Source organism: Fundulus heteroclitus, unplaced genomic scaffold (assembly GCF_011125445.2).
Source record: "Fundulus heteroclitus isolate FHET01 unplaced genomic scaffold, MU-UCD_Fhet_4.1 scaffold_93, whole genome shotgun sequence".
NCBI classification, from domain to species: domain Eukaryota; kingdom Metazoa; phylum Chordata; class Actinopteri; order Cyprinodontiformes; family Fundulidae; genus Fundulus; species Fundulus heteroclitus.
Genome location: NW_023397395.1, coordinates 182253 through 209153, shown reverse-complemented (window position 1 = coordinate 209153; position 26901 = coordinate 182253). Strand labels below are relative to the sequence as shown.

Genomic DNA, 26901 nt, shown 5'->3' with positions numbered 1-26901 from the left:
CAGTAACGTCTGGCCCATTGCTGGTCAAACTCCAACAATTGACCCACACACCACAAATGTAGCGTCACATTGAATCAAATCAACATAGCAACACAAGTCTAACAAGACTGTAACACAAATGAAAACCAGCGTTTGACTTCTTGCTGTTACTCGCCTGTCCAGAGGAGAAAAGGTACCGGAGAGTCGAACTGGAGCTGCTTCTGCTCTCTAAATGCTAAGCTCTGAGTGGCAGCTATTCACATGCATACCTGCACGGCCGTGTATGTATGTTCTCTTTAGTTCTTTTTATCTAAAATAATGAAACTTTGCTTGTTGCTCCTTTTTTTTAAGTAAGGTAACAAAGTGGTAACTTGGTTCCTTGACGCCTCTGCTGACAGAGGTTGGCCCAGTTGACTTTTAGGAAATATGACAGATTATGAACCCCCTATAAACGCACACTAAACTACATATGTGTTTGAATGAGTCGCATAACATTTCCTCTCAGCAGAATAAGTTTTTTTTTTTTTAGAATATACAGCAATTACTCTAAATTCCTGGTTGTGAAAGATGACGCAAAACGTCTCCTTAGTGGGCATGAATTGACGCATGGTCGGTACCAAAGGTCCCTCGTTTCATCGCTGCAAAAGCGAAGCAGAGGATGACAATAAGAGAAACGTATATTATTATTTTTGAGTTTGTGTGCTTTATAACTACAATGTGTCATATTTGAGTGCTGTGTTTTAGATTTGAATATTTATGTCCTGGACAAGCTTTGCGCTCTGCCTTCTAACTCAACCCATAAACTATTATGGTGAAAGCAATAAACGATTACTCGATATGCATTTAAAAGAAATATCTGTAATCAAAAACCCTTTGATTCAGGTTGGCTAACATGGGACTTACGAAATCAAGTTTTCCTCACCGTTTCAAGTTGAGGAAGATCTGTGTGGAGTAAGTTTATCTAGTTTTGCTTACCAACACCAGCAACTGCCCGAGATATCTGCTAATGAGACGGTAGACTGTCCACTCAGCATAATGTCCACATTGGCAGTAATGATCGGTTCCTAAGCGCAGAGGCCGTCTGTCTGAGAACCCGCCCACATGTGGATGTTTGCGGCAGTCGGGCACCAGTGCTATTTTTTTCCCCTCTCCACCGTAACAAGACAGAGAAGTGCTTCAGGTAAAATAATCTGTTTTTATTAAAGTCTTAATGGTCTACCTAGGGGGCGGTTAACAGTGAGCTTTTTGGGGATTATGCAGAGAAAACAAAACGTTTGTTGGATGCGTTTTGTGAGAAACGAATCCCCGGCGCGCAAATCTGAAAAATCCCCGTTACAAACGAGCGAGGATAAAACGTAAAGCTGCAGAGTGAATAGAAGGAAGTCTGTGAAGAAACCAGAGATGAAATTGGTTCCTGTTGGCACAACAACAGGACAAGTGGGGTTTGTTTTTCACTGATTGGACGCTTTGAGGAAACGTGTGATTTCTCCGGTAATGCTTTGTATTACAGTTGTGTATACAAAATTGAGTTGCATAGCTGTACTTTTTCATTTATTTATATAAAAACAAAGAAAATTGGGGTAAAGCTGTGGTTTATATTGCATATATTTAGTTTATATTGCATTGAGCACATCTTTTTCTGCATTTTGGCCTGAGCCCTTGTTATGGAGTCCAAGCGGCTTTAACTCAGCACATGGGTAAAGGGTTGCCATTTATGTTTTTATTCTCCATTTTTATTATTTGCAACTATTTTAATTCGCCTTTTGGTTTGCCCTTTTCGTCTGTGATCTCCCGCGACATAGCCGCAAGCCAGCTGCAGAGGATAGAAACGGACCGATGCCCTTGGATCTTGGCAGAACCTCTGAGGCATGCGTAATGTGAGCAGCACATAACTATGAGATGACATAATTTAATTGTTCTCTGTGTAGGTTGAAGTCAAACCTCCGCCTGGGTGACTTCTGTGGCAGCGTGCGGTTTCAGCCTGATCTTTTAAACCTCACTGGTCTGGGGTTTGATCTTCTCCGTGGCAAATGGGGGGCGAATTCATTTAACGTCAATTTTCGTTAGGAATGCAGTGAAGATGTTTGATTCGTGGCACTTTGTGTCCTTGCGTCGGCGTGAGGTTTAATGTTTTTGTTTTCGGTATAAGGCCAAGACTTGATAATCTGAGGTGCAGAGATCAGGCAGGTGACCCAAAAAAAACGCGATTAGAAACAATCCGCCTCCCTAGCACCAAATATTTGTGCTCTTAATGGTCAGAAAGATGTTACAACTCAACATTTGATAGATGAAACGACTCTTAAAGATGCTACAAGTTGTCCCTTTTTTATTTTCAAATTGTTAGCATTTGCTTAAGTATAGGTACGTTTTGAAAAGCTTGGCCTCTTCGAAAGAGAACATGGCGTTATATTTGATGAAGGATACTGATGTTGGTCTCTGTCTCCATCTTTGAATATGATTATCGTGTTTTATAAGCCCATGAGTGCTGGGCACCTTTTTTATGGTGTGTGTGTGTGTGGCACAAAATAAATACACAGGTATTTCTGGACAGAAATAGACACAGCCAACCTAATATGAGCAGTTGTTTTTTTTTTTTTTTTTTTTAAGTGTCTGCTTTTGTAAAGTGCAGGAAATGACACACAACCAGAATGCTGCCTATTGCTCTCTCCCCCCCAAGTCTGGGCTGCTCTGGATTTAATCCAAACTATGCATGTGTGTCAGCAGCGCCAAGTTTTACCAGTAAGAAAAGGGATTGTTGGATAGGAAAGCAATGGAGTGAGGGTTGAGTTTTTGCATTTTGTGCCTTCTCAAGAGGGTAATTTGCATGGAAAAGCCCCCCCCCCCCCCCCCCCCCCCCCAACCCCACCGCAGCAAACAGCAGCAGCCACACCGATGCCATAGTTCCCCCTCCAGACACCTAACACCTGTGTAGAATGTGCTGCTTCCTGTCTGGACTCAATGATTGGATACGTTGGTGCTCAGTCTTTGAACGACTGTCTTCAAGTTTATTCCCCATGCACAACAACCCACCCCCACTCTTCCCTAGGGCTGAACAAATAATCACATTTTCAATATAATCGCAATTTAAAAAAAACACAATTTCCAAATCGCAGTGGTCTGCAATTTTTGGCTATGTAACAATTAGGGAATTAGACACGTCCATTAGGTGTTGGTAAAATGTTTAAAGTGGGTTTGCTCCACATGGAAGGAAAGACAGTTGCAGCAGTGAGATAATCTAATTGTATTACTTGTTTTAGAGTTCATATAATCATACATAGCATTAAGTACAGGTCAATCAGTTTAATACATTGACTGATTACACTTTATGTTCATCAAGGATTGATGTCCAAATCAATTAAAAGCTGTTCTCTTGAATAATATTCTGATTAATAGAAACCTTAAAAGTTCTTGTTTTAAATAGTCTTTTTAGCAACTAATCCACATGGCGAGGAAACAAATTGATTTGTTGTTTGTATATATTTTAAAACGCATGATAAATTAAACTGGAAAATAAATCGCAATATTAAGAAAAAAAATCACAATTAGATTATTTTGCAAAAAACACCTGCAGCGGCGCGTCTGGCAGAAAATTGGCCGGCAGGGAAACGTAAAACGAGGAAATTGTGACGCGCCTGGGAGCAGGACGCAGGCTTCAACCCGACGTGGAGTCATTTTGATCGGGTTCGGTCCGAGTCGCCTAATCTCTCACACACGCACACCGCTCGCCCTGCTCCTGCAACGGATCACGGGATAGAGCGCCGGTGTCCCGCTCACGTGATTCCCCCCCCTCTCTGTTGGTGGACAGGAGTAAATCGAGACCCCGCTGCGGCACAAGTTCTGCGTTACAATGAAGACGTTTGTTCCCCTGGCTGCTTTGTGCCGCTGACAAATGGCGACAGTGTGTGTGTGTGTTTGAACACACATGCAGTCGTCTGTGCCAACGATTATAGTTTGGACTGAGGTCATGTCGGGCTGGCAGTTAATCCGCCATGCATCCAGAAACAAAGACCCGCTTTCTTTACACTGTCCACAAAGCTTCGCCATAATTGTAGATCATATTGAAGACGGCTACACAACGGAAAATTGAAGCTGGTTTTTTAACTGTGTTCACTCGGTAGGCTTCAGCTTTTATCTTGGAGAGGCAGATCTAACAAAATGTGTTAATTGTGCCTGATAACATTAACAAATTGATCTGAGTTTCATTTCTTTTCTTTGGCGTTCACCCCAAGCATTGCCCTTCCCGCTCTGCGCTAAACGGTAGCGGCAGACGAACCCTGAACGAGCTTGAAAACATTGGCGCCTTTCTGTGTCCACGAAGAACCGCGTGGATCTCTGTGTGAACATGACCGGCGACGTGTCCGTCCTTCACGTCACGCAGAGTGCGCCTTGAGACGCCGCCGGATGCCGGGTGTCGGATGACCGCTACGCAGGCGGGCTGCTGGCCCGGTGTCGATGCGGCGCCTGTTTCTTAGCAACCGAATGGCCCGCTCATGTCTTTACTAGCCGCCAAACGTGGCTCAATCCTCGTCTTGTTGTAGACGTTGGACGTTCCGTCTGGGATTGATGTCAGGATGACGTTTCATTGCGCTTCTTGTGGTTTTATTACACTACAGGAGGCTAGTGTAGTTTGTATAAAAGCGGCCTGTGTGGTGCTCACCTGTAGAGTTTCTGTTTTCGGACTAAATTCGCAGGATCCATGCGTAGTATTGAGGTTAAGAGCTTTCCAAGGCTGGATAAGTGTGGAAGGAAAATGTTTGCGTTTTCAGACTTATTCCCTGTTCACTGTGTTGTGAACTGGTGCATTATAAATAAAACTGAATTGAATGCATTCGTGCATTCATCATTTTTCCATCCGTTTGTCCATAACCTAATCATCCGTCTATCCGACCCTCCGCCCATCCATCCGTGCCTTTTTGGCCTCTCAGCCGACCAGCCACCTATCAGTGTGGCGGTTTTCTAAATTTGAAGAAAGCTTTTGTTTTCCTACTTAAGAAAAAACTGCTCAGGAAACAGACTAAACACGTTTTTCAGTAATAATGCTGCTTATCTAGTGGAGGAAATTAATACTGAACACAGTTTGGATTAAGTGGCAGAAAGGGGGAGACGCTGTTTCATATGTGTTGTTGTTTTTTTATTTTTTTCTCTAAATCTTCAAACATTTACCATGAAGGTTGTCTGTTTCTGTTTTTCTTGTTTATCACCGACTGTCTTAAAGCAAGCCTGCAGAGCTCCACCTGAGAAAGCACACCATCATCATACAGAGGTGGGTAGGGTAGCCAGAAGTTGTACTCAAGTAAGAGTAGCACTGCTTTAACATTTTTTATTCAAGTAAAAGTAAAAAGGTATCAACCAAGAAATTACTCAAGATTAAAAAAAAGAGTATTCTGTAAGAAGGCTACTCAAGTACTGAGTAACTAAGCATAACAGCTGATAATTATGTAATTGGACAGACTAAAATACCAGAATTTGTGGTTAAAAATCTAACGTTAAGACCTTATATTTTTAAGGCAAAAGATGCGCTAAAGACAAAAAAGACTTCTAAATAATTGTTTTCAACATTGAACTTGAAAGCAATACTTAAAGCAATTTAATGTGTATATGCAGTATGTTAGAAAAGTGCAAAGTACTTCCAATAAAAATATACACTGTTTACTGCAGGTTCGTTTGACCTCCAAGCGTAGCGATACTTGAGTAGTAATATGACTCAAGTAAAAAGTACAGTGCAGTAAAGCTACTCCTAAAAGTACATTTTGCTCAGAAAGTTACTCGAGTAAATGTATGTAGTCACTACCCACCTCTGGTTACATAGCCCTATATTTCACAGTGTGATGTATGATTCTGCTAATATGATGGCGGGTGTTTTTTTTTTTTTTTTCACTAAACTAACGCATCTTCTCCCTGCTCATCCCTTTTCACGGCAGAGTCAGTATATGACCTCCTCCCCAAAGAGCTCCAGCTTCAGCCGCCGTCCACCCAGACAGACCCACCCACCATGAGCCAGAAGAGCGGGGGAGAGGCGGGACCTCCCCCCTCGGCGACGTTGGCCTCAGGTGAGACGTCTACCCAGCCTGTGAAAACCATGATCTGGGATCAGTTTTCCTCTAACCACCTGATCCCCCCCCCCAAGTCGGCAGGGGCGAAGCGGCAATTACGGCCTTGTGATTGTCTGTGGGGGCAACTTCACCCTTTCATCTGAGGCCAGATTAGTTGGGAAGAAGTTTCTATAGTTAAGTCAGGTATTTTGACACTTTTTGGTGAAGTTATAACGCCACCGTGCTACATGGTTGGTACTTAAGAGGTAGTTGGAGACTTGTTTTTAATAGTATGATCCAAATTGTCTTGATAGATGATTATCTTTTTTTTATAGTTTTTGGTCTTGCGCCACAAGCTTTTGTAAACTTTGTATCAGAAGCAGCAGCAGACAGAATGACAGGAACTGGTTGAGCTGCTGTTTAAAGTCAGGATTTTTGTATCTAAAGGCGCCTCTGGGTTAGAAGGTGAAATTTAAAACCAAGTGTACAGTTTTTCTTTGATGCCTGACATTTAAACGTTTTGTGAAGTAATTTTTTTTCTTGAATGAGCTGTCATCATAAGAAGTGGCTGACGGCATAATGTTTTACTACACAGGTTGCTCCTATAAAAGCCACTTTCCCCGATGGGTTTGCATCTCAAACCTATGACTGCATCCATCTTTTACTGCGTAGATTTAATGCATGGCACCGTCTTAGCAGCAGCATGGGAGATACTTGGCTTGTGAAGCAGCTGGATTTGCTTCAGATTTACCAGATCACAATAAAACTCTGATAATCCATCGTTCCAGACTCTGGTGTCTTCTATAACTTAGTTCTCCCTGAAACTTAGAAGTTTGAGCCCACGGCAGTCATGTATTGGTACATGGAGGAGGCCTTTAATAATCAAAGCTCATCCGGCCTTATTTAAAATAAAAACAAAAAAACGAGACCAGTGTAGATTATCTCTGATCTTCTTTTTTTCTTTTTTTCACCTTTTTTAAGGTGATCTGTAACCTGTTCAACTCATTTGAAATCTGTGAGGTTGGAGGATGGAATAAGATGGTTGCATAAGTGTGCACACCTTTTTAAACTAATACCTTTTTTTTATTTATTTTTTTTTAAATTTACATCGTTTATCACTCTGTTTTTCGGGTAGTGGACGATCAGCGTGGCATATCTGGACTTGGTAACTTTATCTGTGAAAGCGAGCGTCTGCAGATCCAGGCTTGGTTTAGGGCAGCGCCGGTCCAAAAGTTTGCTGATTCAGATGTTCCGTTCAGTCATTGACGCGTTGAAAGATGAACTTTCCTCTTCTTCCTCGGCTTTCTCGCAGGAGGTTTTGTGCCAGCAGAACAATCCTTCCACTTTGTCTATAGGCTGCTTCACACGGCAGGATTTTTAGCCGAATTTACACCCGATCTCCCCCTTCCGAGAGGCGCAGATTATCAGTGTCTCTTTAAAACAATCTTAATAGATCATCCTGCTGTGTGTGGCGTGTTAAGGGTGATCAGGTCCGCTCGGTGGAACGTCGGGACTCACTCCATTGCTTCAAATCGGGGATATTCAACATGTTGGCTTGTCTTGCCCCGTTACCCTAGCATGTTTGTGGTGTCCTCCGAAATCAAACGAGCACATAGCCTGTTGAATGTGACGTGTAGCCAATCAGAAAGCGAGGTGAGGGATTCCCAGAGAGAGGAATAAAACCACCTCACCTCCTTATAGTGCAGCAAACGTAGAGCCCCCCCCAGTCGCGTTGTGTCCGCTTCTTTAACCAACGATTTTTCTCGTTGTTTTTTGATGACTATCGCCATCATTCTTCCTGGTCGTCCATGTTTATTTACTTTGAAGTCACATTTGGACTTGAGAGGATTCGCAAGATTTCTCATCTAACACCTGAATTATTTTAAGGGAAATCTGACCAGACACCTGACTAGGATTTTTTTTTTTTTCTCGTTACGTGCGCCGTGTCTCCGGCTTTGAAAATCGGACGACTATTTTAAGATCCTGCAGTGTGAACCAGCCTTAAGGCCCCCGATTGTAGCTGGGGGAAAAGGAAAAGAAAAACGGACCCAAACCATGATGCTGCCGACACCATGCTTCACTGTGGGTGTAGATTTCCTTTTTGGGAGACTTCATGTGTGTTTTGCAAAATGTAACCAGACTTGGATGTTTTTACTTAAGGGAAAGCTTCTAGCTTGCCACCCCACCCTGAAACCTAAACAGACGTACTACACATACAGGGCTTCTCAGAAATCCCTCTAGCTTCTCTATTGTAGCTGTTGTTAACCTCACTGAGAAGATTTCTTATTGAAATGGTTTCTTCTGACACGAGGACCATTGCTTTTGTTAGAAGATGCTAGTTCACATGGGTTGAATATGTTTACTTCTAAACACAGCCACATCCCCACTTGTAAGAGCGTGTGCACAGTTACGCAACCACATTATTTGACGTTTTTTTCATCCATATGTTTTATATTATTTATGTCCAATCTAGTGTCTCTAATTGGTTAAACTTCTAAATTTGTGTCTTTGACATAGAAATAAAGATTTTATTCTGTCACCCAAATATTTGCCCCTTTCCATGTGCTTTCTTAGGACACCTCTCATTGTAATTTTGTTAAACAGTTAAAGTATTGCACATGATCATATATTTGGGATCTATTGTTCCCCTAAAAGGCAGAAATATGCTCTGTTTGTCAGCTAAGCTCTTGACAGTTTAAAACCAAAACTGAAAAACAGATAAAGATCGTTGTATTTCCTTTTAGATAAGCATCAAACCTGAGCCGTTTACCTCACCTTTCAAATGCAGGTCTCAATGACTAGATATTGTGACACTCTGGCTGTCGTCAGGAATGAATTATAACCTGTCCTCCGGCGAATGGCTCCAATTAGGGCTAACATTTTAAAGCATGTTAACACTGAATAAGAGGTTTCACTGATTTTATTTCTGCTCGAGTTTTGATTGCTTCTACATTTGCCTTGTTGCTCCGAGCTTTTTAGGCAGTTGAAAGTACATAAAGTTGTTGGGTTGGTAATTTCTTTGTTCTAGAAAAAAAAAAAAGTCAAATACATCGCATGCCATTGGGAAAAAAATAAAGATTTATCTCATTGAATGGTGCCGCGTTTGTAACAAAAATATGTTGGTTGCGGCCATTAAAAAAAAAAAAAGTTGCCAAACTCTCAACAGTATTGGTATCCCACAGCTGTGTGTGACCAGCATTAGGTGTGAGGCTTTTATGGTTCTTCTGTGTACGACTAATGTCCCCGTTTGTGAAAGGGGTCTAGTCACACAGACTATGACTTTATGAATTTCTTTGCCAGTAGCTCTCTCTGGTTGCATACAAAGGTTTTCCGATTTTAAATTATTGCGCTCTAATGGCTTGTTAAATTTTATTTCTGCGTTTTACACTTTGTTTTTTTCTCCATTTGTCAGTAAACCTTTTGTTAGGGCTATGCGGCTTAAAAATGAAATCAAAGATCTTATTATATCCAATCCAATTAATCGTTTATTTTTTTTATTTATTTTTCACTTTTGGTTCACAAAAATAAATAAATAAATTTAAAAGCTTGCTTTTATGTCAAGCATTTCATCTTGTGGTTGACCTGAATTCAAAGTGCAACCACATACAAGCTGCGAAACATGCTAGTAAAACAAGATGGCGGCCCTGCTATAGTAAGCAATGAAAATATACCAATGTTTGCTGCTGTTATACAATGAGTTAAAATTGGACTTCACTTGTTTAACCTCAAACTAACTTAAAAAAACAAGTAAAAGAATAAATTAAAGTGCCTCGTATTTATGGTTAAAAAAAAAAATCCTCTTTACAATATTTTGACAATATGTTTTCCTAACCATATAGTCGTCATAGCATGTTATTCTTTTCATGGAAGCCCAATGAGTGCATTGGCAAGATGCGTTTAAAATCCAGATTTTCTAAAAACTGAATCTTAATAAATTGTAAATTTTAATGAATTCATTAAATCGAATGATCGCCCAGGCCTACCTTTTTGTATATATTTGCGACGTTGTAATGAATAAATACGATCAGAAGTATTTGTTCGTTCTAACCTGTGAAAGGTAACGCCAGCAGATCTGGGTTGAACTGTGAATCGGTTGGTACAAATCACATAAATGAGGCGTATTCTCTGAATCACCTCACCATGCCACTTCCAATATGGCGAGGCAGCTTCTTATGTGTTTGTGATGGAGCCTAGCGGGTCAGCTGCGCCCAGCGGAAAGAAGTTGGCGCATATTGTTGTATTTGAAGATGAATATATGGGTTTTTGTTTTTGTCTTTTTATGGTGAAAACATGTTACTAGGTCCCCTTTTTTTTTTAAAGGAGGAATAAATTATTAAATGCCCATTATGTCTTGTTACGTCAAACCTCGATCATCCAACCCAACATCCAAACCCAAACAGTCAGTAGCAGGATAAGCGGTTTAGCTTTGACAGAGAGGAAACATTTTAATTGGTGTAACTCGCATATTTAACTCGGCTGATTAAAGCCATAAACGCATTTTCCTTACAGGTGTGGCACCATTTAAAGGAAACGAGCAGGTTTTTCTGCGGTGTAAGATCAATTGTCAAGAACTGTTAAAACAAAGAGCTCTTTGTGCCAGAGAAGCCATTCTAAATGAACACCATTTAGCTTTAAGCGATTATTTAGCCAGTCCTCTGCTCCTGCATTTTTCTCTAAGTAAAGCTAAATCAGGATTTTTAAGGTTTTGGATTGACTTATTTTTTTTTTTTTTTCTGCCACTTGAAGCAGTAGGCCACCCTTTTTAAAAAATAAAATAAATCATTTGTTTTCAAGCTACGTTTTAAGGAACTATAAAGCTTTTAAACTTCTGGTGAAACAGTCAAGTTGCCCCTTGGCAGACAATTGTTTGTATTTTTTCCCTAATATCTTTTAGTAAACCAGAATTAAAAGTGGTCTGATCTTAGATCATGGTTTGGGGGGGGGTGGTGGTGGGGTCCTTTTTGTCGGGTAAAGAGCAAACTAACCGGTCAGCAGTCGTGTCGGAGGGGACGCTTTTATTTAACGCTACCTTTTTTCACCGTTGTGTCTGGTCTAGCTGGCCCTAAGCAGCGCTGATCAAAAAGCATGACTACTGTAATGTCTTTCAGATCATTATTAACAAAGTGCACATGCTTTTTTTTAAGTGTCTATAAATGATCAACTTCCAAAGCTCCTTCAGTGTATTCAACTCATCCGATTTAGTGATTTGACAGAAGTTGAGTCTTGACTGATCAGCTCTCTTGTTGCTCATTGGCTGTCTCGTTTTTATTGCAGGAAGTTCCCTCTGAGGCAGGGAGTGTCTGCATATAAAATGGTCTGCAGTTCACTGCTCCATAGGTCAGAGGCTTGTTTATTCTGTCTCCATGGCTACGCTCAGTCCCAACCAAATCTTCCAATTGGCATGCGCAAACTCTACTGTTTTTTCTACTGAATGCACATTGCACAAACTGTGTTGTAACCCTGGCAATAGTTTTTTAATTTGGCGCCACATTTATCCAGCTTGCAAAAAAAAATTTGGCTGTACAAGAAAAGTTTGACCAGGTTTTGTTCTGTTCTTATTTTCTTTTTTTTCTTTTCTTTTTTTAATTCTGGCAATGTGTATGTAACAATTTGTAGCTCGCTTTTGTTTTTGTAAACAAAGCATGTCAGTTTTGTCACATTGATTTTATTATTATTTTTTTTATAATTGGGAGGTTTTTATAAGAATCAATACATTGTGGGACCTATAGTACCCTTCTCAACTTTAACTTCAGATTATTCGATCAATGCCTGGCAGCTCTCGCATGCACAGTGAGAGCGTAAAACCGACAAAAAAAAACGGTCTGTTGAAATTAGAGTTGGGAAGAGGGGGAAATCAAAACAAATCATGCACAAATTCAGCTGCTTGAATGGGACTGCTAGCCTGCTCTTTGCCGAACGCCCGTGCTAACTTCGTGTGTGTGTGCTACCGCAGATGCCACCTCTTCCACCTCCAGCCCCTCTGCCTCTTCCTCCCTCACCATGGGACTCTCGTCCAGTGGCCTCTCTACCTCCTCCTCAGACCACCTCGCCGTCTCGCAGCACCTCCACCCCGCGGGGGCGGACGGAGCCGGAGCGCCGGAGATGCAAGGTATGGAGGCCGCCGGATCCGCCGCCGGCAGAGGCAACGGTGGAGCGAACCCCGCGGGTGGGGACGCGGGCTCCGGAGTGCTGCCGGGGCTGGGCGTGCAGCAGCTTCAGAACACCCCGTCCAAGCGAAGGCCCGTGCTGAGCATATCGCCGCCGCCGGAAGATCTGTTCGACGACAGCCAGATGTCCTGCCAGGAGGAGCCCGCCGTAGCCGCCGCGCCGTGTCCGGACTCGGAGCACAGCAGCAGCATGTGGGCCGACGACTCCGTGTCCAACTTCAGCCTGATCAGCTCCGCCTCGTACAACGACAACACGGAGGTGCCGCGCAAGTCCAGGAAGCGCACCCCGCGGCAGCGGCCGGGCCCCAAGCCTGCCCCCCCGGAGAACAGCATGGACGTGTTTGACGCCGACAGCGCCAAGGGTCCGCACTTTGTCCTCTCCCAGCTGAGCACAGACAAGGCCGGCGCAATCCCAAGGTCGGTACCTCCATCGGACCTTATTTCTTCCTTTGAAACTACGTGCCCGTTTGTGGCAGGACAATAAAAGCGTCTTTATTTATCGTTGTCTGCGGTAATTGGATTTTTTTCCTCTTGTTGCGCAGCTCTCTCGACGCAGGAACTGCGGTGAAAGGTGGTTCGCTGTCCGCTCAGTTTCCTCAGAGGAGCGACGGGAAGGAGCTCAAGATCCTGGTGCAGCCAGAGACCCAGCACAGAGCTCGGTATCTGACGGAGGGCAGCAGGGGTTCGGTTAAAGATCGCACACAGCAGGGATTCCCCACTGTCAAGGTTTGACCCCGAACACCCGCAATTAAGTCAGAAATCAGGAGGAACCAAAAACGTACTGGAAGTATTATCTTGAAACCATCTTTGTTTGAGTCGTCTCCAAAAACCCAATTAAAAACAAAACAAAATTGAGCCGAAAAGTTAATTTTTTTGTATTACGGTAATTTAAAAAGTAAAACCACAACAGGTCAGTGTTACAAAAAGATGTTCAGCGTTCTGTATCCAACTGTGTTAACGGAAAGTTGGGTGGAAGGAAAAAGTGTGGTTGAAAAAGATGCACAAGCAGCAGGGCTTACTCCTGCCGTTGACTACGATGGATGTTTCTGTTAATCCTGTTTATTTGTCTTATATTTTAATTTACTGAGTCTATAATCATCCAAGAGAAACAGACATTTTAAATATATCACTGTTTAATGAATCTATATGACAAGTTTCGTTTTAGTATTAAAAAAATACTTGCAAGTTAACTTTAATGTTGAGAAAAATGAGTCTGCAAGTGGCTTTTCTTTGCGTAGAGGTTAGATTGTTTTTTTTTAAAGTTAACTGGTTTACAGCTCAAATAGCTACAACTAGGTTGTAAATCTGGCTTTATCTACAAGGCTTTTAATTAAACTATGTCATGATGAAATTTCTGACTTCTTACAACAGTTTTTCTATCATTCTTGACATTTAAGCAAGGAACATTTGACCAGTTGGATTTTATTTTATTATTTTTTTCCACAAATCATGAAATGGACCCATGCTGAAGTTGGCTTCCTGTTTACTGCTTCTGTTGCATCTGAAGTGAATTAGATGAGCTAACAGCTGTCAAATCTTGACCTTTATCCTACATAAAGCACCTTTTGTCATCCGTTATGCCTTTTAAGATTCAATTCAATTCAATTTTATTTATATAGCGCCAAATCATGAAACATGTCCCATCTCAAGGCACTTTACAAAGTCAAGTTAAATCATATTATACAGATTGGGTCAGATAATAACAGATTGGTCAAAAATGTCCTATATAAGGAAACCAGTTGATTGCATCAAGTCCTGACAAGCAGCATTCACTCCTGGGGAAGCGTAGAGCCCACAGGGAGGTCGTCTGCATTGTCTATGGCTTTGCTGCAATCCCTCAACTGAGCAAGCATGAAGCGACAGTGGAAAGAAAAACTCCCCATTAACGGGAAGGAAAACCTCCGGCCAGAACCGGGCTCAGTATGAAACGGTCATCTGCCTCGACCGACTGGGGTTACAGAAGACAGAGCAGAGACCCAACAAGAGGAGAGAAAAAAAAGCACAGAAGCACACATTGATCTAGTAATCTGTTCTACATTAGATGGTATTAGCGGGTTAGCCGACTTCTCTGGATGATGTCACAGTTAACAGAACACCAGACCAGGTGTACCTACTATGAAGAGAAGAAGAGAGAGAGCAAAAAGTTAAAAGCTGAAATGACGACAGTCTTTCAATGTAATACAATGCAAAACTGGAGAACAGTAGAAAATCAGTAGAGTGAGAAAATTAGACCCTGATGTCCTCCAGCAGCCTAGGCCTATCACAGCACAACTATAGAGATAGCTCAGGGTAACATGAGCCACTCTGACTATAAGCTTTGTCAAAATGGAAAAGTTTTAAGATTAGTCTTAAAAGTAGACAGGGTGTCTGCCTCATGGACCAAAACTGGGAGTTGGTTCCACAGGAGAGGAGCCTGATAGCTAAAAGATCTGCCTCCCATTCTACTTTTAGAGACTCTAGGAACCACCAGCAGATTGTGTTAATGCATTGGTTGGATCAAAGGAGTAGCAAGGTTAGGAACCACAGCAGTTTAAAACTTTGCCCTCTAGAGGTACAGGGACTAAAAAAATAAAAAACAGCGAAATGACCCTTTTAGTACGTTTTTAAAGGTTGAAATTTACCTGCAGGTTCAAATACCGAAATGATGAAAGAGTTGGAAAAGTTCAATCACAAAATTCAGTTTTTCAGAAACTTAGAACATCATCTTTCACCAAAGGGATGTGGTATAAAACATAAAGCCTCAAACATTTTCCTCCTGTGATTTCTGGCTTTCGTTCCTACTCGTCCACATTTTGAACATGACTAAATCGAGCCTTTCCATTCACTGATTTTCCTGTTTTTTTTTTTGTTTTGTTTTTTTAAATGCTCTGTCCACAGTTGGAGGGGGTTAGCGAACTGGTGGTTCTTCAGGTGTTTGTGGCCAACGATGCGGGCAGAGTCAAGCCTCACGGCTTTTACCAGGCCTGTCGGGTGACGGGACGCAACACCACTGCCTGTAAGGAGGTGGACATCGACGGCACCACGGTTATAGAGATCCCTCTGGAGCCCAGCAACGACATGACGCTAGCGTAAGAGAGGACCGCCTTCCTTCACATGGATGCTGGCGATGTTCGCGTCTGTGGGGCTCATTTCTCCCCCCCCCCCCCTGTGTTGTGTCCGCAGTGTGGACTGCGTAGGAATTTTGAAGCTGCGTAACGCAGACGTGGAGGCACGCATCGGCGTGGCGGGATCTAAGAAGAAAAGTACACGAGCCAGGCTGGCCTTCAGAGTCAACATCCCCCAGCCTGACGGCTCGGTGCTCACTTTGCAGGTCCCCTCATCGCCCATCCTCTGCAGTGAGTGCTTCAAACGCATCGGCTCCATGCGTCAAAGCCGATGCCAGGCTTTCCTTCACCAAGAAATGTTTGTTTTATTGTTTTTATAGATACGGTTTGTAAGATTTCATTCTTTGTCTCTGCCTCCGTCCAGCCCAGCCAGCTGGACTGCCGGAGATCCTGAAGAAGAGTCTCCACAGCGGCTCGGTGAAAGGAGGCGAGGAGGTTTTTATAATTGGCAAAAACTTCCTCAAAGGAACCAAAGTCATATTTCAGGAGAACCTTGCAGGTACTGAAGACAGTTTTTATTTTATTTATTTTTTAACGTCTTTGGATCTCGTCATTTGTGAGTTTTTCCCGTTTGCATTTAAAATAGACGATGAAACATGAGAACACGTATTTACTCTTGACTCTGTAGACGATAATTCCTGGCAAGCCGAGGCCAAGATTGATATGGACCTTTTTCATCAGGTACATGCAAACTAATACTTAAAATGTTCCAGCTACACACAGTGCCTTGCTAAGGGATTCGTACCCATGACATTTAAATTCCCTCACAATGCAACCGCAAGCTTCAGTGCATTTGATCAGAATCATGTGAAACAAAGCAACAAAAGGTATCATGTATTTGTGAAGGGAAGTGAAGTGAAAGGAAAATAATAAGGTGGCTTTCATCTTTCATTTTCAATTCAGAAGTCACTTATTTACTAATTAAACTCCTGTTGTTTGGTTGATTTGATCTCAGTATAAATAAAGCTGTTCATGAAAGTCCTGTGAGGTTTGTCAGTATCCATCGTTCATGCAACAAATCTGGCCTTTATGGAAAGTCCAGTTTACAGGTTGTCACGTGGAGGGACACACCAAATGTGGCAAAAGATGCTCTGGTCAGATGAAACCAAAGTTTAACTTTTGGTGCTGTGCAAGAATAGGTTGGTTTGGCTATGAATGACTATTGATAAGTGCCAAAGGAAATTATTAGCAGTCGTTTTGATCAAAATTGCCAAGTCAGGGCACCAACCTGATTATCAGGAGACACCAGTCAAACAAGTCTCAGTTTTGATCAGTTATTGTTCTATGACTACCTGGTGAGGTTTAGTATTACAGAACAATAGATGGAGGGAAGCCCCACACACATTTACAGAATAAATACAATTTATCTCTAAATACAAGAATATATTACCGAGTTAGTCCAGCAACTCTTTAAGTAAGCTAGTAACATTTAACTAAACTACTAAGTAAAAGTGAAAAGAATAATTAGAAAACTGGTTGACCTAAAGAATAATAATGATGATGATGATTGGAACAAATGCAAACAAAAGTAAAACAGTAATTAATGAAATCACATTGTGATGGTTTTTTTGTTTGTTTTTAGCATTAAAAGCTATCAAAGAACAACAGTTGTGTGTTCAGAATCAGAAACAAGTTTATTGCCAAGTACGTTTGCACTTACAAGGGATTTGACTTGGTGTCGATGGTGCAGACAAAATGGATATCAAGCAACCAGATCATAAAGCAAAGCAGAAGGGAAAGATGATTTTTATTTTTTTAATTAAATTGATGATTTCTGATTCAGCAAATTGGTGTTTGAAACATTTTGGACCATTGTTTGTAAAAAGCTATGTTAGCTAGCCATCACAGTGACCGAACGAATGGGGATCATGGACTTCCAAGATGGCGGCAAACAACGTTAACAGCGTTGTTGTCACATCCGTTGGCTGGCGTCTTAGGTTAACAGCAAAGACGGTCCCACGTGTGCCTTTAAGTACCACTAATACAAATAACGATGTGCGTTGGTGGCGTGCTACATCCGACCGCAGCGCGAACAGAATGACAGCAGATCGAACGCTGGTCACGGTCTTAGCATTTTACAGAGCTTCAGCATTAGCTGGGAGACAATTTAGCACGCTTTGAGAGGGCTGTGCAGACATACTTTATGGAGGTTAGAGAGCCGAGAGGAAGGGAAACGTGGATGAAACAACAAGCTCGTGTTACAGGACTGCTAAAACCACTCACTGAGATAAAGTTTGGATCACCGATAGCCTCAACTCGGCCAGTGAGTTACTAAGAGGCTGAAAACAGGGAAATCCTGGAAGAAACCTCGGTAGAGGCTCCAAAGAGTTTGCGACCAGGGCAGACGTCTCCTTTTATGACAGGATAACGGCCCTAAATGTACGACTACAATGGAATAGGTTGGATCAAAGCAAATTCACAAGTTCAGCCCCCAATCTAGTTGAGAATCTCTGGCTAAAATTGCCAGTCAGAGCTCACCATCCGACAGGGTGCTTGCGCAAGTCTTGAAAGTCTTTTTGACTTAAATTTTGAAACACTGTTTTCTAGACCTTGAAATTTCTTGAATTTTGTGTGAAAGTCTTAAAAATGTATGGTAGAATTTTACAGTATGCTCAAAGGCATTGTGAAATAAGAAATAGGAAGGTAGGCTATAAAACTATAATTTTACTAACTGGTCACGTACTGTATTAGTTTAATGGAATCAAACACTTGTTTGATGTGAAATTCATGTACTTGTGATTTTCATGTTTTGAAACGTTTTCATCAGTAAAAGCATAATTTACTGTGAATAATGCATTTGTTCATTGAATACTAGCCTATAAAAATTAACATTTCTGATAAACAGTTTGTACAATCTCAACCAATGAAGTAGGGAGTAGGCACACAAGTATACAAGTACATAAAGTTAAGGTCTTAAGAAAAAAAAAAATCAGTTTTAAAAAAGTCTGGAATTTTAATTTGGAAAAAGAGCAAGCACCCTGTCCGATCTAGAGCTGAAAAAAGTGGGAATTATTCGGCGTTTCCATGTGCAAAGATGTGTACCCCAAAAGACTCGCCGCTGTCGTTGCAGCACAAGGTGGTTCTACAAAGCAAAGACTTGTGGGGCGTCGAATGCAAACGCACGGCACACTGTTCACACTTAGAAACCATGTACAATCCTCCTTCCTCTTCACAATTATGCGATGCGCTGCGTCGGCCTATCTCCTTTTAAAATCCCAACGAAATACAATGAAGCTTGTGGTTGAACGTACGGACACCTGAAATGTTCCCAGGCGTATGAACACCCTGCAGGGCACCGTATATTTCACTGTTTGTGTCAGACATGTCCGCCCGTCGCTGACGTAGTCTTCCTCTGAATCCAGAATCATTGGTGGTGACCGTCCCTCCGTTCCAAAGCCAAGCCATCACTTCTCCCGTGACCGTGGGGATCTTTGTGACGACCAACGCTGGTAGATCACACGAGGCCCAGCCCTTCACTTACACTCCAGAATCAGGTACAGCAACTACCGCTCAGTCCTTCCCACTCCTACAGGTTCATGCATTTCATCCTATCTGTGTCTGATATCTAGTGAACGGATTTTGTAATATTCTTAGCGTCGTTTCCCCAAAGAAATATCCTGATGTGAATTACTTCTTCTTCCAGAGGCTTTTTATTTGTTTTAACAAAAAGTCTCATTGAGAATGTAGCTTTTAAAGAGAATGAGGAACATAAAATGGCTTCAGTAAGCTAAATATAGTCCACCAACCCGTAGTGTTATAGTGTGAGATGAGCAGTAATTTGCATGTCTTTTTTTTTTTTTAAAGGCATCTTAAATAACAGTTCCCAATGTCATGTTGTCCAGGTCTTAACTGTTTTTCTGTGTGTTTGAGGTATTTCTCAATTTCTGACCGGTCCTTGTGTCTAATAATAGCCAAATAAGTAAGTCAATTAAGCCTTCAAATATGAATTGCCGCCAAAACTCAAGGGGTGTGCTGATTATGATCTATACAAAAAATTTCCAAGCCTAATTCTTTTTTTTAGGTACTTTATTACTAGCAGGCTTTAACTAAGGCACGCCTTTCCTCTGTGTTTTTAAATGGATCCATGCCAACGAGAATAATTTGACGAGAATAAATTATTCATTTTGTATTGACATCATTCAACACAAGCTACAAGCAAATGGATCTTGTGTGAAAACATGAATAAATCAAGCAGAAATGATGAGGCATCAGGCTAACAAGGCATCTTCAGCAGATTAGGAGCATCTTACATTGGAGTAAAACAGTAATTCTGTTAGTTCAAAGATGCGGTTCTGTGGCTGTCAGACTTATTATTATTTGTAGTAGTAGTCTCTCCAGGATTTCTTTTTTTTTTTTTTTTTGCAATCAAAATCACAGATTTTGTGGTGCTAGTTTTTAAATATTTCCACGGAATTTTGTGATATTTTTTACTTAAACTTAACTAAACCCCTTGTAAAATCTACATTTAGAAGAAAATAAATGAGAAAACAAACAAGCAGACAGATGGAACACCCATTTTTATTCTTTAAGAACTTAAATAGCTCAACACTGACATCGCCCATTGTGTTTAGAAAAGTGCTCATTTCAGAATGACTAATTTAAAATGAGATAACAGGCCAGGTGTCCGTGGATTTCATTTAATTTGGTGCAAGCATTATTGTTACTTGAAAATGTGACTAAACACGCTAGCTTAACATGCGGTTACAGGTAAAGATTAGCCAATAGAAATGAAATATTTTCTTACTTGGTTTCGTTCAGCTGCTGCCGTGGTCATTCTTGCTTGTGATTCAGTTACTGTAGTTTGCCTCTGTTGTCCCCTTTTCTTGTGTTGTTCGGCTGATTCCTTGTAAATGGTGGTGAAGTACCTTATTGCATGGTGTGCAAAATAATTTTCCACCCACTTGCACGGCAGAACAGGGGGATACTGCTTTGCTTGGTCCTTTGGGGCTCATGTTTGATGGTAAATGTGACTTTTTGCTATTTGCCATATTATCACGTACTCAAACTGATATAAATTGAGGCTGAGGAAGTACTGAAATAGACGTAATAACTACCGACAACCTGCAGGTTGGAGTTAGCAGTCACTTTAAACCCAGTGCTTTTCACAAATTTTGCAGAAAATCTGCAAAAAAAAATTACGTATTGGCACGAAAAAATGCGGGGATGTTGATTTTGCATTGATTTCCATGATTGCAGAACCACGAAAAACTGGAGGGGACTGTATTATCTATAATGGAGCTGGCCAAAAGAAAACTGAGTGTTTTTGTGGCCAGCCTATAGAAGCAAAGTGGCAAAAAAATCCCATTTAATGTCTATTTATTGGTAAGGTATCTGTTATGCCTACACAACTTAGTAATTAATTAGTTTAAGATTCTGTCATTGTTCAGCATTTCATGCCTAAACTTACTCCAGCGCAACAAGCGAAGGAAATGTTCCCCTGAAAACAGTCGAGCACAAGAATTTGCATAGAGCAGAACAGCATTCAAGAGGTTTGCTTAAAACAATGTAGACAAGATAAACTGGATTATATCCATGTAAAGCTTAAAGAAAGGAGTCGTTTCAACTTTTCTACTCAATGGGGGGAAAAAGAGCTGACTGACTGTAGAAAGGTCTGAGACGTTTATTCAAGATTAAATTAGGTCACGTATATTTTATGGGATAGATCACTGGGATTAATGATGATGCATCCTGTGGTTTGAGAGTAGAGACTAAATGGCGATGATACGTGAAGGAATGTGTCGGGAGATGTTGGTGAGCTGTTATCACCTCCTCTGGTCAGGAGGTTTTGATACCGCTGTGGAGAAGAATGTATTTAGGATGATCGGGTATCAGGGCCGTTGAAGATAAATAATGTGGCCACGGAGGAGCGCATTCCCAGCAAATAACTCAGAAGTTTTGCATTGATGTCAGACATTCACAAGGATAAAACTCTCTGAGAAATGCATACATTTGCATAAAAATAATGCATGATTTTAAGGCATGAATGTAGGATATTAACACTAGGATATTCTCTAAAGTCAGACATTTGTTAGAAAAAATAACTTTAACAGGGGGAAAAAAACTCTTCTGACGTTACAAAGTCAGGAAAAAAAAAAGCAAGAAGTCCTCTAAAGTTTAAGTGGTATTTTCCAAAGTGTAAGCGGCGCGTCCAGGCGGTAAAAACTGTATGAAAGCTTAGGCAGGGGGCCGGTCTCCATCTGGGTGCTCTGCCTCACGTAGTCTCATGTCTTCACGCTTCAGCAGATGACTCAAATGGCCAGACAGTGAAAACGGAAGGAACCTCGCTGGTCAACACCTGCATATTCGACGGCCAAATCAAATCTGTGTCCTCTGAGCAAAGCGACTGCTCCGGCCAGCCCTCCAAGCGGCAAGAGGACACCCCTATGGAGGTCTCCAGCAATCCACAGCCCACAGATGTGTTCAAAGTAAGAGGCCTCTCGTGCTTGAACGTTTCATTTTTAAGAAAATCTGGTAATAACTCTTCTTCCCCTCTTTGCTTAGCCGTCCCCAGACCCCCTGATCTCAGTGCAGCAGACTCTGGAGCTCAACTCAAGTCCACATCCTGGAGGAGAGGCTTTCGAAAGCCCAATGCCCCTACAGCCCGAAGACGTTGAGCTCCCCCAGGCACCCCCCGTCTTCCCTAGCCTAGAGTCTCTCGGCACCATACAAAAGCAAGAGCTCTCTTCCACCCACGTCGTTCCCGGTGTCGGGAGATACCTCGATACCGCCGGTAACACCAGAGGTCCCTCAGCAGTTCCTCAGAGACCCCCAAGAAAGCCTGTCCCCTGAGACGTCCGATAACAGCGGCACGATCGTGGTCGTGGCCATGTCTCAAATGGCGGCCCCCGCTCAGCCGCAACCGCAGCCGTCGCAGGTCACCCTGTTCCCCCAGGAAGGCGTTGCCCAGCTGGAGAGGGCAGTCAGGGAGTTGCAGGCTGGCGGCACCACCACCCTGGAGCAGGTGCTGGAGGTGGCCGTGGCCCAGCAGCAGCTGAACTCGGTGCTCTACAGCCCCACGCCCTCCGCCGAGTCCTTGCAGCAGCACGTCCAGGAGAACATGAACAGCCTGCGCCTGGGCAACTCGGATAACCCGCTGTCGGCGCAGCAGCAGATGCAGATGCAGCAGCAGCAGCAACAGATCCAGCAGCAGTTCCAGCAGCAGCAGATGCTCGAGAACCTGCAGCAGCAGCAGCAACTGCAGCAGCAGCAGCAGCAGTCCTCAGCAACATGCAGATCCAACAGCAGCTCATGCTGCAGCCCCGAGACCAGCAGCAGCTGCAGCAGCAGCAACAGCAGATCATGGAGAATATCCAGCAGCAGCAGCAGCAGCTGCAGCAGAATCAGCAGCAGCAAGTCCTCAACAACATTCAGCTCCAGGATCAGCAGCAGCAGAGCCAGATGCTGAGCAACTTGCAGCAACGCCAGCTGCAGCAGCAGCAGCAGGAGCAGCAGGTCTTGGAGAAGCTGCAGCAGCAGCTGCAGGCCGAGCTGCTGCAGCCCCCAGATCCACACCTCTACCCAAGCGCCGCAGCCCGTCTCCCTCCTGCAGCAGGCCGGCGACCTGCTCACCATCCAGACCAGCTTCCCGACGCAGCCCCCGTCCCACACGTCCCCGCCGCAGCAGCTCTTCCAGTCGCCCCAGCCGCTGGCCGAGACCCAGAGCTCCCAGCAGCAGGTGCAGGCCGCCCTGCTGCAGAACACGCTGAGCGTTCTGTCCGGTGGCGCTCTGAGCTCAGAGCAGCCGGCCGCAGGCTCCGCCCTGTTCTTATCCGCCAACCCCCAGCCCGCAGCAGCCGCAGCCCCAGCTGGCCTTCATCTCCTCCATGGAGACGTCGTCCAGCCAGCCCCAGCCCGTTTCCATGTTCCAGAACCAACCTCCGTCCCAGCTTTCCCAGCTGCAGCCTCAGAACACGCCCATGGAGCAGCAGCAGTCCCCACAGCAGAACCAACAGCAGCCGCAGCAGCTTCCGATGGGCCAGCAGGGCTCCTTGTTCCAAAACATCGCCAACCACTCGCAGGCAAACCCCGTCCCCCAAGCCCAGATCTCCCAGCCCCAGCAAACGGGCCTGCTCCTCTGCACCGCGGATCTGAACTCGCCGGCCATCCTGTTCAGCACCCCAACCCAAGCCCCTCCCCCTATCGCGAGCATTAGCGTTGGGATCTCCCAACCAGATACGGCGGAGCCCATGTCTTTCCAAGTCCAGAGCTCGTCGGAGAGCAGCTCCACGCCGGCCCCAAACCAGCAGCAGGGCTTGTTCCAGGAGCAGCAGCCCATGCAGGTGACTCCCAGCCCCGGCCAGGTGCCCAGCAGTCAGCCGGTGAAGCTCTTCATCCCGCAGACGTCGCTGTCCGGCCTGCAGGGGACCATCGGCTCCCAGGAGCTGAGCAGCGAGGCCGCCGCTCCTGCCGCCACCATCTTTGTGGTCCAGGGCGGCGTGGGCGTGGTCGCCAGCCCGGGTCAGCAGCCGCCGGAGCAGCTTTTCCAGACCGGCGTGGGCGGGACCGTAGCGCCACAGGGACAGCCCAACCTGTTTGTGTTTGGCATCCAGAACGGTGAGATGGTTTTAGACTTATCGTCCTAAACATGGAGGTTAGTTCTGTAAAAGTTGGGTTTTAATGGGCTGTCTCTTACTGTGTGAGCCTTCACTAGTAAAGATACTTAAAAAGCCTTTAAATAATTTAGCCTTAAGTTTCAGTAACATAGTCTTCTACTATACATTTTGTAATAATTTAAACTTCGATTTGAGCGCTTTAGTTAATCGTAGGGAAATCTTATGTTTAAAAACTTCTTTTTTTTTTTTTTTCTTTTTTTACAATTAACTGTGGCACAATTATTAGACAGAGCATAGCTCACCCCACAGGTCATCTATAATATTAAAGACCTGAAACCAAGATGTACCTGAGGGGTCAATAAAGAGTTAAATACAACATTTTTCCTTCCTTTTGCATTCTAGCCCAACATGTAGATTAATATTACAGTCATTAAATCCTCTTAACCAATCACAAACACAGACCCAGGAACGCTCTGTCACCAAGCTCCGCCCCCTTCAGAGCTCAGAGAGAAGGCGTTTCTTTTTAAAACTTGCAGTTTTAGTAAAAAGTTGGTCAAATAAAGGTTTGAGTTTGAATTCAGTGTTTGTATGTTCTGCATATTAAAATAAGTCACTAAGCAACAGCATAAAAACAGCCAGGGCTGCACTTAAAATATATGTTTCGAATTTCTTGATAATTGTCGATATCCATCAGTATGAGTCTATTATATCGATATGCATTTTATTTATATATATATATATATATATATATATATATATATATATATATATATATATATATATATATATATATATATATATATATATATATATATCGTCCAGCCCTAATGTGACAGCCAATCAGAAAGCGAGGTGACGGTCTCTCCCCCAAAACTCTCTCTTTCACAGAGCAGCTAAAGTAGAGCCCCCGTCACGTTGTCTCCGCTTCTTTAACCAGCGTCTTTTCTTTTTCTCATGCTTTTTTCTCTGTTAAAATCAGCCTACAGACTATCGTCATTGTTCTTTCTGGTCGTCCATGTCTATTTACTCTGAACTCACGTTTGATCATGAGATCATTCAGATATCAGACAGGAAATCTTGCGAATCCTCTGAAGTAAAATCTGTTCCCCTGTGGCACAGGTGTCAAACTCAAGGCCCGCGGGCCGAATCTGGCCCATCAAGGTAAATTATCCGGCCCTCAAGAGCCAAAAAAGGCATATCATTTCATAAAGTAGAGGCATATATCCTTTTAAGTGTATAAAGTGGCTAAAACGTGGGCCTCCTGTAGGTGTAACTCACCCCGAAATCAACTTTTTTTGCAGATAAACTGTATAAACTGGGCCTAAGGGTTGCTACTTTTATGTTACTGTGCATTTTTTATATTTCTATGTGAACTGGAATGAAATTATGTAATAAAAAGTATCGTCTATACACGTGCAACTGGCCCTTTTAATGACTTCATGACGCGAAAGTGGCCCCATATAGAAATGAGTTTTACACGCCTGCCCTGTGGTGTGTTTGTGATTGCCGTCTGCCCGGACACCACACACTGTATGACCAATCAGGTTATATCTAGGATTTTTTATTGTTACGTGTGGCATGTATCGGCCGACTGTTTTAAAATCCTGCCACGTGAACTAATCTTTAAATAAAGTATTAATAAATGGTAAAATTAATAATAAAAATGGAAATAATTACATAACTAAATGCCAAAAAAAATCAGAAATGATAGTTGTTGCTATTATTCAATATCTGCATGTTTCCTGTCATAGTTTTAGTCAGTTTTAATTAGTCATCCGATTGGTTAGCTTCAGTTCACGAGGTTTCCCCACTGACTTTAATATGTGCAACACAGACTTGGATCAATAAAACCAAACATCTCATATTTCTTAGACCTAAACAAAACGTTAAACAAAGCCATTTAGAATCAACCAACTATTTTTCTCCGATTTCTCAACCAAATCATGTCCTTATTGTCGTCACGACTCAAAGATTTTGGTCTGAAAGGAAGTGCAGCAGCTCACTGTTTACGACAGAAACCTCACAGCAGCATCACTAATCTGCAGAAAAGCATTGTTAGCTGAACTCTCTAAAGGCTTTTAGATTAAGAGTTTTATGTCGCAAACATCTTTTTGCTCCAATCTTTGTGTCGCATCCATAATCCGCCGCTTATCCCAAGTTTCTCCATTTTTTCCCTCCCTCTCAGACTCGTCGCAGTTGCTCAGTTCTTCTGGACCCAACCTGCCCGCTCAGAGCCAGGCGCAGAGCTCCGGTCACATGCAGCCTCTGCTGGACCGGCCCATGGCGCAGGCGGCCCCCAGCATGCACGGCAATCTGCAGAACACCATCCAGGCACAAATGCAAACCAGCCTAGAGAACGCACTGCAGTCCAACACCCAAACTCCGATGCAGACCGGTCTGCAGACACAGATACAGAGCAGCTTACAGAACCAGATGCAGGCGACATCCAGCATGGATAAGATCGAGGACATCCTGGAAAGCCTGCAGAAGCAATGAGACAATGGACAGACGTGTAGATGGGCGAAGGTGGCGTGTCGGAGGTTTTTTTTTTTTGTTTTCGTGTCAATGCCATAAAACAAAAAACGAGAAAAAAAAAATCTAAATATTTAATAACAAAATGCCCTTTTACTAAAAACCCAAATTATGAGCTTTGACACGATTTTTTTTAAAAGGTCATTATAATTCATTTATTCATTTAGCTCCTGTTCATGCTCTTGAATTGTTGTTGGCAGTTACCAATGTTGCAAATTATTGAGGCCCAGAGTAGCTTGCTCAGATGCTTGGGGGGGGGGAGGAGAAAATAATTCAGTGTTTTTTGTTCTGTGCTTAGATAATGTGAGCCTCAGAGATGACGCTACAAACCTGCCAGGTGGGGAGGGGAAGGGAAGAAACTAGAATGGATGGAGCTTGGAAACATCGGCTCCACGGATGTGCTGGAGAAGGCTGAATCTCATTTTGTGAATGTGTAAACTCCAGGTCTTCATTTCACTCCAGCAACCAGTGTTTTAGAAGAGAAACTTTAGATTTCGTCATCCAACTCGTCTTTATTGTTTTTGGGGTTTTTTTT

General features: G+C 43.0%; 1 protein-coding gene across 1 annotated transcript in view; it reads left to right on the top strand.

Moving 5' to 3' along the window:
• nfat5a (nuclear factor of activated T cells 5a) overlaps window positions 1-26688 on the top strand; it is a 35850-nt gene extending 9162 nt beyond the window's left edge. The window contains 16 exon segments of the mRNA XM_036134885.1: window positions 5901-6029; window positions 11965-12595; window positions 12721-12904; window positions 15056-15246; window positions 15341-15513; window positions 15647-15781; window positions 15911-15970; window positions 18651-18776; window positions 21526-21707; window positions 21784-21966; window positions 21968-22495; window positions 22498-22779; window positions 22781-23061; window positions 23063-23835; window positions 26020-26506; window positions 26665-26688. Of these exon segments, the coding sequence (XP_035990778.1) occupies window positions 5901-6029; window positions 11965-12595; window positions 12721-12904; window positions 15056-15246; window positions 15341-15513; window positions 15647-15781; window positions 15911-15970; window positions 18651-18776; window positions 21526-21707; window positions 21784-21966; window positions 21968-22495; window positions 22498-22779; window positions 22781-23061; window positions 23063-23835; window positions 26020-26330 (4169 nt within the window). The 3' untranslated portion in view covers window positions 26331-26506; window positions 26665-26688.
• The last annotated feature ends 213 nt before the right edge of the window (window positions 26689-26901 follow it).